The sequence below is a fragment of the Chlamydotis macqueenii genome, chromosome 7, assembly GCF_036417535.1.
Source record: "Chlamydotis macqueenii isolate bChlMac1 chromosome 7, bChlMac1.mat, whole genome shotgun sequence".
Taxonomy (NCBI): domain Eukaryota; kingdom Metazoa; phylum Chordata; class Aves; order Otidiformes; family Otididae; genus Chlamydotis; species Chlamydotis macqueenii.
This window is the reverse complement of record NC_141562.1, coordinates 26,504,811-26,522,099: the sequence shown is the minus strand read 5'-3', so window position 1 is coordinate 26,522,099 and position 17,289 is coordinate 26,504,811. Positions and strand designations below refer to the sequence as shown.

General features: G+C 43.5%; 1 protein-coding gene across 1 annotated transcript in view; it reads right to left on the bottom strand.

Annotated features, from left to right (window-relative positions):
• NEURL1 (neuralized E3 ubiquitin protein ligase 1) overlaps positions 1-17,289 on the bottom strand; it is a 159,935-nt gene that overhangs the window by 4,085 nt on the left and 138,561 nt on the right. The window contains exons 4-5 of the mRNA XM_086752605.1: positions 14,997-15,677; positions 86-232 (exon numbers count right to left, since the gene is read on the bottom strand). Coding sequence (XP_086608731.1) covers positions 86-232; positions 14,997-15,677 — 828 coding nt within the window. The remainder of the gene's footprint in view (positions 1-85; positions 233-14,996; positions 15,678-17,289) is intronic.

Genomic DNA, 17,289 nt, shown 5'->3' with positions numbered 1-17,289 from the left:
AGGCAAGCCTGAGACCGAGAAGGGAGGCAGGGCAGGAGCAGGCAGGAGGAGGCAAAGGAAAGGCGGGGGATCCCACCACACTCACCACTGATAGAGCTGCAGAGGGGGCCAGAGCCACACGTAGACAATATGGGGTCAGAGACGCCACTGCAGAGGACAGTGGGGGAATTAGGTGTCGATGCAGGCGAGCTTGGAGTGGACAGCCCCAGCCGCTCGGCTAAAATGGTGGAACCTGCACCATGAGAAAAGAAACCCACAGTTAATTCTAAAAATTGAGGCTGACAAAGCACTGGGGATATGTGGCAAGGGGTGCAGCTCTCAGTACTTGTCAGGGTTTGTATCTCATCAGCAGGGAAGAGATAAAGGAAAAAGCCTCACACAAATGCTAGCAGCTGGCCCTGAAGATAAATCGAGCTCCCTCAGCTCCTGACATTTGGTGGAGCTCCTTCATACATCATAACCTTTTTTTTTCTGCCCTTAAATATGTCTCAAGTCATTAAGTGCAGTTACTTCCCTTATGGTTTCATCCTCATATGCGCCCTCAGCACTATATCCAGCGATGGGCTTGTAGCCAGTAAGGGAGGACACAGCCTGCGGCAGCGTGGGCCGGACTCCAGGACAAGAACATATCACCTTGTCAAAGCACTCTACACTAACCCAGCTCAAAATGCACCATCCCAGGCTCTGACAAATTAATGCAAAGTCACTCAAGGACTTCCCAGAGACAAACATGAGGGTTTGACAATTGGGAAAGTTTAGCTCTGCTCACAGCTCTGCCTCTTTTGTCGGGCAGCTGCTGTCAAAGAAAGAGATGTCACGAAAATGCAGTTGGCTCTGGGATGAGCAGACACCTCTCCCCCATTCAGGAACATTTTCTCCACTCCCTGCATGTCTGGATGTGATGGCTCAATCGTGCAGAGTCCCTTCTAAGTAAGTGTCCCCAGCTCCATTACCGCCTGATCTCACCGCCTGCCATCACATCTGTGTTAGTGTGCTGGCTGCCAGAAAAGACAGCTCTGCCCTACAGCCTGCTTTGCACCCCCACTCTGTCTCAGCCTCTTTATTCTCCTGTTATAATAACAAGTATTTTAAAGCCCCTTCCAGAGGGGGGGAAAAATAAGAATGCTTAAAACTCTAGTTGCCGCAAAGGGGAATTTCATTGTTGATGATGCAGCCCGGTCTTCAGCAAGGCAGTGCGTGAGACAGTGGCGTACACGTGCATGAACCAAGGTATGGTTTCTTGGTGTTAAGAACTAGTTTGCCTATGGTTTTAAAGTTAAAGTTTCTAGTTCTTTAGCTGAGAAGACACCCAGGGTAACTCCAAATCAGAACTAAAATGCTAGGACTACTTCATGTTACCAAATAAGGAGCCAAGACACAGAGGGTTTGGATCCACAGTGTCCTCAACGAGTTGGAGGCTGCGCTCCAGAGAAAAAGCACCAGTGGGAGGCCAGGAAACCCCCGTGTGCCTAAAAGGTCCTCCACTTCGTATTTGTAGGGAGGCTATCGAGCCAGGGAAGACCAAACCTGGGAAGCAGATACACCAAGTGCCAACTGTGGATTGTGCAAAAAAAAAACCAAAAACTCAGCAGCAGCTGATGCCAGATTCTCCTGCCCTTTTTAGCAGAACAAGACTGAGAAGTTTAAGTGTAGCACAGGGACTGAGGAGGGGGGGATCCTGTTTGGGTTGAAATCTGTTTAGAGGACTGTATGGGAGAAGCAGCAATTTGCTTCAGCCTTCCGTCCCTCTGTTTTACCCCTCTTCAAATGAGGAGCGCTTTGCTCACAGGCACAATCTGAAGTTGGATTGGCCTGTATAAAGGGCTTGGGGGCTCTCACACTTGAGATGCTGCAGAGAGGCACCTCCTTTATGGCACCAACAGGAGCTGAGGCTGGAGCTTAGCTCTGTAAAAATGCAAAGAGAATGATGCAGCCTCTAATGACAGCCACTAGCAACGGCCCTTCCCCTCCGATCTGACAGATGACCATGGCAGAAAACTTGCCCTGTGGGTAACACACGCTGTAAACAGGCCCAGCAGGGACACAGGTTTCAGCTCATTCACTGCACACAGACCAAATACGAACACTGAGCAGCTGAACAAGTTTTTCAAGCCTCCTCTCTCCTCCCCGCAGCTTGGAAGCGTTTCTTCCATTTGGCTGACACACAGCACATTGCATTTCTAACACCAACCTGGTCATTTCATTAAATGAAAAATAAAGACTATTAGGAGCATTTTGCTTCCTGGACTAATAGCAGAATTTGGAGGTGCCCCAAGTGTCACAGAATATGAACTGAGGAAGCATGCTGGCAGCAGTGCGAACGGCCTTTCCACAGTGCAAGGAGAGCTCGTCAGTGCAGGAACTGCAATCTTCTCTGGTTGCAGCTGCTCTGAGCCCCAGCATGGCCTTACCCAAGGGCCAGCACACACCTTCCCAATTCTTTCTCCTAACACAAGGCGCAGCTCTTGACTTTTCTCCAGCATAAGTACAGAGCTTTGTTTGAAACAATCTGAGTTCCCCACCAGACAAGACACGCTTGTCCTTTGGTGACAGAATAATCGACACAAGACATGTTACTCACGCTGTTAATATATTGCTGGATGGTGTGCAGATACCATGACAAGGAGCATGGAATGAGATCATGTGCAGGGTGGAATGAGTGTGGCCAGCTTGGCTTAACTAAAACCAGATACATGTGCTCAAGGCCAAACACGCTCATTGTGTGCACTGAGCTCCCACCAAGAGTGAGCTTTCAAACCATAATCTAAAAAATCTAAATAATTATAAATAAACTAATTTAAACATTCTTCCTCTCTAAAGCCCCCAGATAAATTGTCTATGCTGCTAACTTGTCTCATGCTTGGTCTCAAACATACTGAACACACTGGAATCACCTTTAAATGGATTTTGAATCAATTCCATTTGCTGTTTTATCTTTGCAAAGTCCAATTATTAGCAAAATCCAATGCAGATTGACTACTTCTCTCTACTTCTGTCGTCGCTCTGGGAGAGGTGCAAATAAATGAGCCTATATGTCCACCCACAAAAGGAAAGACAGTATTTTATTTTCAGTAAAAGAGAGCATTACTATGGAATGTACAGACAACATCCTGCCAGGAAGGGCTGCTAGTATCCTAAAGGTTTGTAATTCAAAATAGTCTTGCCAAACTAGAAACAGGATCAGAAATAAATGGGATGGTATTCAATATGACCAAATGCAAAATGCAGCACTTAAGCAGAGATAATCAGCTACCCAAACACAGCACAGGGAATTAGACCATTCAATTAGAAGTACAGCTGTCCTACAGAAAAAGGCCTGGGGATTGCTGGAGGTCACCAGATGATCATAAATCAACAATGATGTCCTGTTAGGAAAAGGTTGCACCAATCCAGGGTCATATGAGGCTGGTTACGGGCTGGAGCAGGAGCCTGGAGGCACTGTGGTATCTCTGTCCCTAGCAATACTTAAAACTTGACTGGACATGGTCTTGTGCTAACTTGGAAGTTAGCCCTGCTTTGAGCAGGAGATTGGATTAGGTAATTCCCAGGGGCCCTAAATGTTGCCTGATTCCACAATTTTTAGATGGCAACATTTTTCCCCCCTAAAATGTTGCCTGATTCCGCAATTTTTAGATGGCAACATTTTTCACAAACAGCTAAAAGGAGAGAAGAAACAATCTGTTCTTCATGAAAGGCCTGGGTGAGACAAGAAATCATGGGATCAGACTCCTAAACTGTTGATGTTAGACATTATGTAGATAGTGAAGCACTGCAAAGCAATCAGACTTCCTAGAGAGACTATGGCATCTCCATCATTAGAGCTCTTTAAGAACAGGAAGGTGAAGTAGGTAGTATCTCAGGATCCCATCCAGCATTTATGATTTTTATGAGAGCAGTGATCTGCAGCCGTAACTGACCATTTATAGAACTCCTAACTGTGACCAAAATACAGCAACTGTGGTGCTCAGAGATGCTTTTGGCTCTCCGTGTGTGTTGCGGTGAACAGGGTGGTTTCCCAGAACATTGCAATCCACTCTCAGGGGAAATCTCCTGAGGCTGTCCCAACTTTTAAGCATCTCTCTTAATTGCAGCTGTCTGGGGAGAGCTGTACTGTGGAAGGATTTACATTGGTAAGACGGCCAAATACAAAGTCAATACTCCCTAAAAATACAGAATTTTTCAATTCACTCTCCCTCTTAATTAATTTATACAAATACTACTTCTACACAACTTTCTCATAACAAAGTGATTATGTTGACCTGCTTATTGCTGCATAGGCCCCAGAGAGAGAACTGGAAGACAACCACAACATCAAAACCGGGTGGGAAGAGCAATGTGCTCCTGTTTTCTCCTGAGTATGCTTAGGGACATTTGCCATGATGCAAGTAAATCCCCAGGGCATCTCTGTGGCCTAGAGCAGGGCGCAGCTGCCACGAATCTGCCCTGCAACTATCCCCCAGACCTCTGCTAGCAAGCAGTCAATTATGACTCCAACTCAAACTACAGCTGAGATGGAGACAAAAGTAAAGTAATGCCACAGAACATGTTGCTTCCTCATTACTGTTGACTTTGAATCATTGAAGGTTGTGAAACTCCCTGTTTAAGGTGTTCATAACACATTTCTTAATTTGTTATCCATTCCTGAGAGAGGAGATAGAGGAGCAGGGCCATTCCTGAGACTCAAATAATGACAACAGGCTGAACTCCATCAGACTGTGAAAAAGATCAGCCACTGAAAGATACCCAGTAACTTTTTGAGATGTGACCAAGGCATTCCTCATACTGTCCCAGTGAGGGGAGGAGTGTTCATGTTCATAAGGAGACAAAAGTAAGACTCTACCCTTTTTACTAAATCTCTGTCTCTCTCCCTTATACTTTTCCCCCTCAAAATTAAATTCAGCATTATATAGTCCCATTGTACTTTTTCAGATCTTAACCCAAAAGGCCTGCAAGCACAATGTTTCCCTCAGAGCACCGTGCTTGTGGAAGTTTTGCAGAATCCAGGTTCCACAGGCCGAAAATACCTGCTGCTTTGAAGTGTAAATGTGGTATTGCATAGTCTGGAGACTTTGCTTTTAAGGAAGAAAAGAAATAAATGAGCAACACCCAGTGTTTGCTGGCTGCAAATAGGAATGGATATCATGACTTTGGCCCCCAGAATGCTTTCTGGCAAAAACAAACACCACCTCAGGTGGTTCACTCACATCCTGCCATTTGCATTACCTGTCTAGGCTCTTAATGACTATTTCACAAGCATTAAAAAAATAATGTATAACCACTCGGCCTGCACTCCAGAACTACCCTTTTTGTCTCCCTTTGAACCCTTCCAACCTAAACTGTGTTTTTCCTGGCTTACAGGGTGCTGTCAGTAAATTATCACTACTGTTCACCTCACAGTTCACATAGTTTGATAATCTACACCTTTTTGATGGGCTTCCCTTACCCATACCTGTCCTAAGGACTATGCCAGGATCTTAACTAAACATTGTCCTAAAAGACAAAATATCAAAGCCTCCTGCTGTAGTTTCTAAGGAAGATAAAGTCTTGTGCAACATACTGACTTGCCCCTGTGCTGAGTATCATGTGATGCACATTGGCAGCCCCTTCTCTTTTTATAACAAACACATTTGCTGCATAAATAGAATAGCTAATAAACATTAGATAATTACCAATGATAATCACAGATTTTCAGTGTTGTTCCGTCTAGCCACAGGTCCCAGAGCTTCAAGCACACAGTGGAAAAGATTAGAAGAACTGCTGAAATCCAGCTGCAGCCTTCAACTGGCATATTTAAAGATCCTTAAGAGAGCTGTGCATTTCTCATACATTTTAGTACAGTGAGCACTGGGCACCTAACAGTCATCAAAACGGTCTGTTTGCTTTTCCTTTGTTAGGAGCCAGATTTTTAAGCCTACCAGCTAAAATAATTCCCTTATCTTAAAAACTTCTCAATAGCCTTTCTCACATTTAACACTCTAACTGTATCAGGGCCATTGATTTGTTATCTAAATAGGATCAAGGTACTTTCAAATATCTGGCACAACTGTGAGTACTGAGCTCAAGTAAACATCTGCCTATGGAGGTCTGTCCTGTAACACATGGGCTGCTACAGTGCGTGGGCCATGATGTTGCTGAGACTGGATACTAGAGCAATTAACCCCGTAAGAGTCGTATCTTTGCTTAATCTAATCTACTACATATCTTTGACTTTATAGTGACCACTAGTATGTGAACACCCTTGATAAATAACCATGTGCAAGACGGTAGTACTGGGACCTCAATTTTGATCCTTACTATTTCTTTTTTACTGAAACATCTCCTACATAAGTCGTCTTTTTTTTTTTTCTTATAGAGGTAGCTTGTGTAGAACTTTCCCACTTTATTTTTTCCTCTGTTCATCCTCCCATTTCAGCAAAAGGTAGAGATACACTTTTAACTATTAGAGAATGCAGAGATGGAACAGTACACTAAACGTGTCTTCTCTTCACCTTGCAATCTAGTGGCAAGACACAGTGTACTGAGGTCTCCTGGGTTCTTTTCTCTGTCTTCTCCCAGAAAGAAAGACAAAGTTTCTGTCTTTGGATGTTCCCCAGGCAGATATCATCTCTCCCTTGACACTGACACTAGAAACCTTGGTATTCCAGCACTGGCACATCCCCTAAAAGGTGGATCTTATCAAGACAAACTTTGCTAGAGCTAAATCCTTACATGTTTTATTTCAGTAACTGGTTTTCACTAATGCAAATGTTCCATCAGTTGGAGAGAGAGCTGCAAATACCAAACACAGTTTCAGCAAGACAGTCTCAATGCTAAAGTGACAGCCCTGCCCACAGCATGCTCTCTGCTCCAAAGAGCAGCCATATACATTTGTGCACATTATCACATTTTCTTGCCTCCAGCCAAGGCTGCAGGAGAGCTATTCAGTCCCCCAGGGCCACTCAAGTCTTGCCCAACAGGGACTTTTGAATCCATCACGCTAAAACAAAGAAACAAAGCACCTGTTGCTGCTGGGGCACATGGTAGTTAAAGATCAACAAGAATGTTAGGGAAGGATGTAAGCATATCCATCACTTCTGAATGCTATAAAATACGTGTATTTACACAGGCATTTGTTATGTTCCCACGGTGATGGGAACAATACTGCATTGACCAGAAACCAGAGCTTCCTTTCCCTTGGGCTTGATGTATTTTTGGCCAACCATGGTCCCAGAGCCCAGCCTCTGTGCTGCAGCTCATCTCTGCCTCTCAGGTGACTGATGCCAGTTGATGATCCATGGGATTTTTTTGCATTCAAGTATTTTCTGGGGGATTTTAAAACTGTTCTGAACAGAACAATATTACATTTTGTTCTTTACAAACTCATGAAAATATAAGGGATTTTGCATTATACTACAGAAATGTCCAGAAATAGGTCAAAAAGCAGCCTGGCAGATTTTACATGCAAAACCATAAGGCCTGTGTTTGCAGATGGGTGTCAGACAACCACTGCTTGGGGCAGTAAAAGCTAGATCCAAACCACATGGACAACAAGAGTTCAGACTTCCATGTGGATCAGAAAAGGAGTGTACTTTATGGCTTCACTGGAGCATTACTGTCTGCTGTGTCCAGAAGGGCAGCAGGGCACCAGCACATCTATTACCCTCCTGCAGTCATACGCACACTCCAGTTAAGCAGGAAAAATATGAAAGCTCCAGACACCACAGAAGTTTTTGATCTAGCAACTCTCCCAGCCTAAGCCCAATGTGCTGTCTGAAAGCAAAAAGTACACAGCTAACCTATAACGTATTTTTCCTGACTTGACAGGTGAAGTTCAGTGGCTACTCAGCACTTCATCCTGCAAAATCCTGAGGTCATGGACACCATGTAATGAACATCTAGCTGAACTGAAGTGAAAGAACCTCTAACGGGGCTCCATCGCTCAACCTGCAAAATACTAGACCAACAGAGCACCCAGATGGATACTTAAATCAATAAGAAGTAAAAAAAGAAGCCTGGATTGAGTAGCTGAACTGCACGGGAAATGAGAGTTGGAGCTTTCGTCTTATTTAAGAAAAACAAACCAAAAAGCCCTCTAAAAGATCACAGATATTAGTTACCCTGACTAAAAATGCTTCTGTTCATAACAGCACCTTTTTCAGCTCCATCTCTAAAAGGCCATTTGCCTCAGAGGATCTGGGAGACCACAGCAGAAGTGGTTCTGTTAGCAAAAGGCAAAGTGCTGCCTAACCCAGCACCTCCAAGCTCTGTGCTTCTCCAGGAGGGACGTGTATAAATAGGGTGGCAGATGCATACAGGAAACAAATACTTTCACTTTTCTTGGCCAGCACCGCTCTGAAATTCTGTGGGACACTCTGCTGGATGAAAAGGCATCTGACAAAGAACGAAAAGACACTTTAGTCTGCTGTGTCACTGTCACAGTAGCCAGAATAACGAACTCACAGTTCAAAGACTAGACAGATTTTGTCTGTCCTGACACACAAGGTGCAATTTAAAGAGGCTGGTATGTGCACCTGTATCCTGAATATTCACTGTAGGCAGGCAAAGGAATCATGAGACAAGGGAGGTCTATACATCACTTACTAAGAACCTCTCACTGCAGCCAGGGATAATTTATTATGCTGGTAATGATAATCATTTCTGCTTTTGTGGAGGAGAGCGTGCAAAGGACAAACAAGACATTTGCAAGCCCTGTAGCTGTCACTTAGAGCAGGTCCACCCACTTTACCCAGATGCTGGCTGATACCTCCGTATGCAGGCTAACGCTAACTGACTTACCCCGATGAATGTGGGTTAATTATGCATCACATGTGATGAGATCTTTAGCTGGCTGGCACAAAGGTCCCAGGAGCAGGTATGCACTCTGACACTGCTGACACTGACACAAGGGACAAGCATTTGACGGCATCCAGCTCTCCATGATCGTACAGTTTTCCCAGGCACAAGTTATAAAGGAACTTGTCCTCTCTAACACAACAGCTTCTCTTTGTGCTAATTCTCCTTTAAAACAATGAATATAAACCAGGATGTGAATGGCAAGCCCTGTGCAGTGCCAGATCAAGCCCAGAAGTGACGGGCGCTGTAATGCTCTTGTGCAGCTCTTACAACTCAGTATCAGTAATGTGTACTTCACTTGCAATTAAAGTTAGAACTATGTGTGATAGGAGGGCTTATGAAGAGGCATCAACTAATATAAGTGGATTTCTTTCCAAGAGGCACTGAATATTAACTCTCTTCCTTCCCCCTAGTCTCTAACACTATAAAATACCAGGTACCCTGCAGAGCATAGGAACTCCACACAGTTAAGCGCCACACAACACAGGCCTGTAAGATCCCAGTCAGCTTAATGAGGCCATTTTCCATTCAAGTGGGAAATGTTTCAAAAAAAAAAACAAAACAAAAAACCAAACAAACCATCATGGATGATAAAACTCTGGGGCACTTCTAATTGAACATGTGTTAAACAAAGAGATTGATAACGTGCATTTCTGTGCAACAATGTTAAGCATTTGTCAGGCTTCTCTTGTGCTGCGTTTAATTCGGCAATTTCCACATCACTGGAATGAACCAAGGTGAAGGATCAGGATCCCAAATGGGTAATGTACTGGCCACCTCTGAGAGATGAGGGTCTGTGATTTACTACTACAAAGAACTACCTTATCTCAAACAAGAGAAGCTTATAAATTCAGAGCTGGAGAACCAAGATCCCAGATTCTCCTTGCCTGTGTGAGATACTTTTCACAAACTGTTCCTACTGTCTGCACCATGGGCAGTGTGTGTAAGAACTGCACATACCAGTTATCATTTAAATATTTTGTATGCTTGCTGCAGTAATTGCATGTGCAAAGTAAGTATATAACTGCAGTCAGAGTGGAGAAGTTTTCTGGAAGAATATGGCCTGTGGATTACTAGTTGTCCATGGAGAGCTGGTCATTCACCTGGGATGGAGCTAAAGTCAAAGAAAACCACATGGAGCAGCATGATGAACGTCACAGAAGGAGGCAAAGCAATTTCCCCTGGTAAATCATTGCTCTCTGTCACCTAAGCAAGACACTACTCTGTTCTGTTCATCCATGAAACTGCAACTCTTTCCACTTGGTTCCTCAGGATAAAAGGGCTCTGTTGCAACCTGGACAGTACTACAAGATCTGCTCAGCTTGACCACCACTGAGAGGCCTAATAGGCACAGCTTTGAGTAAAGCTGTCTGTAATGGGATTGACTGCAGTTTGCCTCTACACACTGGCTCTGAGGCCACTTCAGAGCAATTTTCACTGTTGACTTGAAGAGCCCTTTGCTAGCACATTTTGTCACACAGTACTCTACTGAGCTAACTCCCAGTTTGGTCCTTTGCTGGCTGCTGTTGTCACCAACCCCAAGGAACCAAGGGTTCACAGTTGTTCTGTCTGCAAGTTCCTGGTCAGCTCTTTTTTCCTTGCCTCCCCCAGTTTTGAGCCTACTGACCAATTTCAAGAAAGTCTGAAAGAAGGATGGAAATGTTGGCAACAATTGGTTTCTAAATATTTTGCAATGCGCAGCTAAGTAGGAGGCCCAGCTCGTTTGTTCACATTAAAGGAGGCAGGAGAGCTTAGCCCACACACTCTGCATTTATCCAGCATGGATGTGAGTACAGACTTAACCCACATCAAATGCTGGCTCTTGGGTTGTTTTTTTCAGGCCTGATGCTGGCTCTTGGCCAGCATTAGGAGACATCCAGAGAGCTGCAGTATTCCGCAGCTGTTCTGGTGGGGCTGGAGTTGTTGAAGTGCATGGATAGAGAGGACACAGATAAGTTGGCAACTCAGTGTCATTAGTACGACTGTTGATGGAACATGTTATTTCATTGCTCAAAAGAAACTTCAATATTACCGGAAAGGATTACATTCAGAAGGGACACCACACCAAAAAACCAAAATAAAGGAGACAAAGACAGATGTTTTACATGCTGGTGATTCACTCTGAGACAAAAGAAAATGAAAGACTATCCCCAACCATTTGGATCCCCATATACTAAATATATAAACTTATTGCTGTGATAGCTCCTCTAGACATGAGTCATACATTTTAAAACCTTATGGGGTCAATCAATTTAACTTCATAAATGAATTACACCACCAAAACCAGACCAAAACCAGACCAATGTGTCCAGACAGGCTTATTTTAACCTTCCAGAGCTGTCAATAAAATTGTGTGCGAGCTGAAATGCTTACCAGTAAAAGCTGAAAGCAGTAAATCAAATTTAATAGGCTGGTTTTGTTGACTGTACAGGAATGATGCCTGAAAAAAAAAAACAACTCAAGCCTGAACTAACAGAATTCCTAAAGGATATGCAAAGACTGTTTCACTTCTACATGCCTAATGATCTGGGTTTCTGTTCGGTTGTCTTACGTGCATAACCCACAGAATTTCTGAACTAAGACCAGCACTTTACATGTAAAATACTTAGAAGGGCTTCCAATCCTGACAAAAAGATCTATTCCCTCCCTCAATAGCCGGTTCCTGTAATTAATTACCCTCACTTATGTTTAAATTTGTGTCCCTTCATTTTCTAGCAGCTCGATACTTTTTATGCTATTATCTGCTACATTAAAGTGCCCTCCCCTTTGATTTATCTTCCCTCCATGTGGTCAAGTTGCCTTTTAACCTTTTCTTTGCAACAAATTGACATCCTTCCACCTCCCACTACAGATGACTGTGGCCTCTCACTGTACTATAGCGGTGCAGTGGTTTAATTTATTTTCCCTTTGCTGGGGTGACACAAAGGAAAAAAAGTGTTTCCAACCTCCTCTTTATTTTCTGCTTTTTTATTTCTGCTACAACAAATATATTGCCAGTATATGATGCCAGGTTGATAAAATGGAAATAGAAGTCAGAATTCTTCACTATCAAACCAACTCCACACTGCCCTCCTCTCTTATAGTCTTGTAAGACCATTGGCCTGGGTAGAGATAGTCTGCCCTGACATTTAGATTAGGAAATAAATATTGTATCCCCAATACTGTGTCATAACTGTAGTCAGAAAATGTCAGCTTCTATGGTAAAGCTACAAGCCAAGAGAGACCTGAGCTTGGTTCTGCTCTGGTTCAGGACAAAATAACTAATCTCAAGGCATGAAATGTAGCATCCAGTGATCAATACTCTAAGTCATCTTGTTCTCTGAGTCAAAAATAAACCTTCTCTAGGTACAAGAGTGGCATTGCTGCTCTTCACCTTCTCCATCCTCCAGATGAAACAGAAAAGCTGGAGAAAAAGCAAAACCAGCAACTTTAATTTCATTTTATAGTCAGTTGTAGTGCTGATGTTCCTTTAATGCTGCATAACATTGCTTTGATTAATCTAATAATGGTCTGCCCCCAGAAACAGAATGACATCTGCTATTTAAAATAGGTTTGGTACAATTATGCCTCTTGCAGTATTTGTGTCTCACTTCTCTCAAGGATATGGAACTTCACTTTTTCCATTAAAACTAGGAAAAGATTACTATAAACATGTCTTCTACCGTCATACAGAGTTCAAACTACAAAAGATAGATCAGACAAAATTACTCTTGTTGGCATTCTGAAGATGAAGCTTGTCATTAGAAAGATGAACATTTAATATTCTTCTTACATTTTCTAATATTATAATGACAGATATTATAGCAAGCACCATAATCTGTGCCACTGCAGTGTGAACAGTACACATCACCTCCCTAATAACCTTGAAAAAGCTAGAGATGGGAATTCATTATTTTCTTTGCCTTCTGTTGGGATATTGCTGATCCATATGATTACTGCAGTTGCATAGATGTGCACTGTTGGGACAGTGTCAGTGCTCTTCTCTGGGCAGTTGCACTGTACAGATACCGTACTGATACTGGGACTGTACTGCTCCCAGCATTGTTATACTGGAAACAGGTCTGAAAAGCTCTATTTGTATTTTACTACCTGTTAAAGATTATAGGCAAGCTCCAATTTCACAGCTTTTAACTGCTGGATAGCAGCTTGCTGCCCAGGCTGACGTGGATAAAGCTGTACACTCCGCAGGCTCCTACCCTTTCCTTGAGAGAAGCAAGGTCAGCAAGTCTGGTTCTTTTCACTTACATCTCACTTAAGAACAATAGCCCATTTTCAGCTTTTCCTCCAGTGACTGAAGCCAGAAAAGTCTATTATGTGGTCACAAATAGAAGTAGTAGGGAGTTTTCCAACTCAGCAGATATCATTTCATGGATCCAAATGCAGATTTATCTACAACATGCACTGGGAGTGTACTGGTGTGGGCTGAACGTGTGAATAGGTAGGGAGGACACACTCAGGGTGTGCACAGCAGGAGGTTTGCCCAGGGAGCAGGAGGCCTGTGTTCAGGTCTGTGCTCTGTTGAATTGTGTATGAGGACGTGATTCTGTCCCTCTGGTGAGACACATCCCTGCTGCCCTGTTTCAGGATCTGTTGCAAGCAGGCTATTCGCTCTGTGCAGAACTGCCAGTATTAGTGATCTCATATGAAAGGAAGCACTGGTCAATGACTTAGTTTTACCAGCAGCTCAGTGACCTGAGGATGTTTTCCTTCTAACGTATACAGGAGCATTTAATCTCCTACTTTACTGGGATCTGTTTGACTTCACCTTCCTCATCACAGTGACATGTTGGTGGAGAGCAGAGCTAGCCATGGATTATGTACCGTACTCACAACAAATGTAATCAGGCTGAATTATCAGGGATTGAGTCTTGGGCTCCTGGAGGTAAATTGCAGCATTATATTTGTCATCTGTGAACCTTTAACAGCCACAAAACACTCACAGCATAAGCCTATGGTCAACTTTAAGCAAATTATATTGGATACTGCATACTGTGATTAAGGTGAACTGGACCCTGCAGACAGATCTGTGTGTTCACCACAATTTATCTTCAAAGATTGTCTGTAAATCCTAAAAAAGGAAGTGTTGGTTGGCTTTTGGGTTTGTTTTTTGGTTTGTTTTTTGTTTGGTTTTTTTTTTTTTTCTCTGTTGGGTAAGAGGGGCATTTTAAGAGTGATGATTTTAAATCAGAAGGAACACAAGTATATTTAAAAAGTTATATAAATATAACAGTACAAACAAGAAAGGAGCATTTTAAAATCATCTCCAGTTACAGAAGTACCAATAACTACATCATATTTCTCAGAATTCATCATTTACTTTCTGACACTGATAGCAGCAGAACCATGATATGGTCCAAATCCATGGCCAAACACATCCTACACTTGTGACCAATATACACACACACACACACATAAAATATTAAATTTGATCCTGACCAAATGCTATTGCAAGGCTTTTCCCTCCACATCTTCAAAACACATCTTTCAGCATTTGAATAAAGTACTTCAGTTAACAAAGCTTAAAAACAGAGCAAAAATACAAAGAGAAAAGAGGCCAGCTCTTCAGAGGTTCAACAATCTGTATGAGCTACACTGCCTTAAATACGGCTGGAGGACAAGGAAGCCCCTCTCCTGTTGAGCTGGTCAGTACCACACTCTGCACCGCTGGGATCACGAGGCACAAGGCTTCTGCTCTGCTTGCTAGCTTGCCTTGCACATATGAGCCTTGGGACAGATCTTTTTGGGTTTGGTCATGCCAGATAGCTAACACACAGAAAAGGGAATCAGATTTCATTTTTCCTGCTGGCTATGTCCTACATTAGCTCAACCCAAAGCACCTCTCCTCTTCCTCCCTTGTTTCTCCTAGGTCAGTGGTGACTCATCTGTACTTTAATGGAGGTCTCTGAGATTTAATTCATTATCTGAAAAGAGCTTTGAGACCATCAAGTGAAGGATGCTAGAGAAGTGCAAAGAGGTAAGTCTTGTAACTCATATTCACATGCTATGTACATGCCTTTGCTTTTTTTTTTTCTTTTACAAAAACAAAATTTGTGCAAGATCCTAGAGCAGGGAGAGAGCCATTCGTTCCCTCCACCCTTCCCCTGTTACGTGTCCCCTCTTGCTTTCTGGTGCATGAGATTTGAAAAAAAGGGGGTGCAACATACCCAACAATCGAATTTGCATGACTGCGCCATGTAAAATGAAGAACATCCAGAGGGGCTGGGAACAGTCCACGCAGACCTGCATGCCAGTGCCAGCACCGTTGTGACTCAAGTGCAGCTCACCATCCGAATTCACCATAAATCCCAGGATGTCTCCGCTCTGCAGGGGCACCACGACTCGGCAGATGGCCCAGAACTCCTTTCGGTCAACCAAGGACTCGGGGTTATAGGGGAGGTCGCTGGGGCGCAAGGTGCTAGGGTCGCAGGACGTCACCCCGTAGGACAGCGTCCCCGTGCGCACGGCATTGGACTTGTTGATTTTGACGAAAATGGTTTCATTGATCCGAAGGGGTCTGCTGGTGAAAACCAAAGTCCTCTCCTCCCGGGGGTGCTCCAGACGGGCCACGGTTTGGTCATCGAGGATTTTGACGTGGGGTCCCCGGAAGTGGTGGAAGCGGAGGTCGCTCTCCAGCTGGGAGGGGAGGAGGTGAGAGTGCTGGGAGTTGAGGGAGTTCTGCGGGATGGGACACGTGGTGGCCGTCACGTGGAAGGTCTCCTCTTGCAGGTTGAGGTCGCAGAGGCTGACCGAGAGACGTGTGTCCTCCGTCTCCCGCCGCAGTGAGGGCCGGCGGATGGCGGTGAAGGATCGGGGCCGCAGGCAGTCGGGAGGAATGATTTCGCTGTCTGTGAGGAGAGAGAAAACAAAAAAGGGGTCACTTCAGAGAAAAGGAAAATGTCCAGGAGTTTGCAAATCACTATTGGTTTAATTGATATGTTTAAATGGGAAAATTGGAGACCTACTACCATTAATAACCTTTCCCCTTTGAAATACGGAAGCAGAATATCATATAATGTATTTGCAATTGATTGCTGTTCTTGTACTTTCCCCATCAGCATCACCATTTTCAGCTTCTGAGCAGGCAGACTCAAAATCGATGGAAAGAATTGATCAGGGGAGGCTCCCCTTAGAGAAGGGAAGCAGAGGGTAAATGTCTGAAATACACCCTGAACATACCAATCAATATCCATACAGGCTCCAAGTTTTCATGCCCTCTTTATTGTCTACAATAATTCTCATAGAGCTAGGAAATAAATATCTAACTACACATTTTTTAATTTTAAAACAAATACTATGTTCAGTTGTAATTTATTTATCATTATATTAAATTTAATTAATATTCCTGTATATAATTAATCACTAGTGTTCTGCTGCTCACTGCAAACCAGTACAGATATGGATTTCACAGTGCAGAAATTTGGAATACGCAGTTTTCTATAAATAACATAATTTATTATCTCCAAGCTAAAGAATTAAAAATCAAATCCACAGGTATGTAACAAAGAAAGATGATGCTTACACATTAAAATCCACCAGTGGAAACAGAATTGCACCTTACCCTCTTTGTAAGTCTCACCTGCTGTTTCAAGAGCTAATCATCAATTTATTTCATTCTTTTTCTAAAGAACATAATCACCTGCCTTTAATGCCTAAATTACTTTTATTTAACATACCCTTAACTATGCTGTTGCCATAAAAATTTTAAAGAGCAATATAATGAGGAAAAAAACCCAACGTTATTTAAACAGATTGCAAATGTAAGCTGAGGCAAGGCAAAGATTTATACTTATGCCTGACTTCCCGAACACTGAGAAGCCCGTAGCATCAAGAGACTATTCACTGTGAGAAAACTGAGCACATGGGCAATTCTCTGCAAACGTTGTGATGAGCTACGACCCATACTGACTGCTCCTCTGCGAGAACAATGCCTGAAGACTGTTGTGGCTTCAAGTCCAGGTCCAAATGGTATGAGGTGGGACCACCCCATACAACACAACCCAGCACACAACAAGCAGTTGGCACAAGGCAACACCACTAGACCCCAGCCTAGGACCTGCCGCACAACAGCACAAGGTGGAACGACAAGAAGAGAAACGAGGAGCAGAGACCCGTTCCTAAAGCACTTGCTAGGCCCTTGCAGCGGGCACCTCCTCCAGCCACATATCCCTGGTTTTATTTTATGACAACAGAAGAGCAGGACCTCAGATTATCTGAGGATTTTCCCAATGGGATTCGCCCTCTCCCAGTACACCAGAGGAGTGGCTCTGTACTGGTATGCCAAGGAAAAACGCCTGCTACTGAATAACCATCATCTCCTGCGATATCTGAGGTCTGACTAACAGCCTTTCCTGCTCTCCCCTTCTGGAAGCCCTGACAAGAGCACACCCACATACAGTTTGGCTTCAGTAGAGCTCTTTGCTTTTCTTCAACTGGATTGTTACAGGTTCCTCTTTAAAT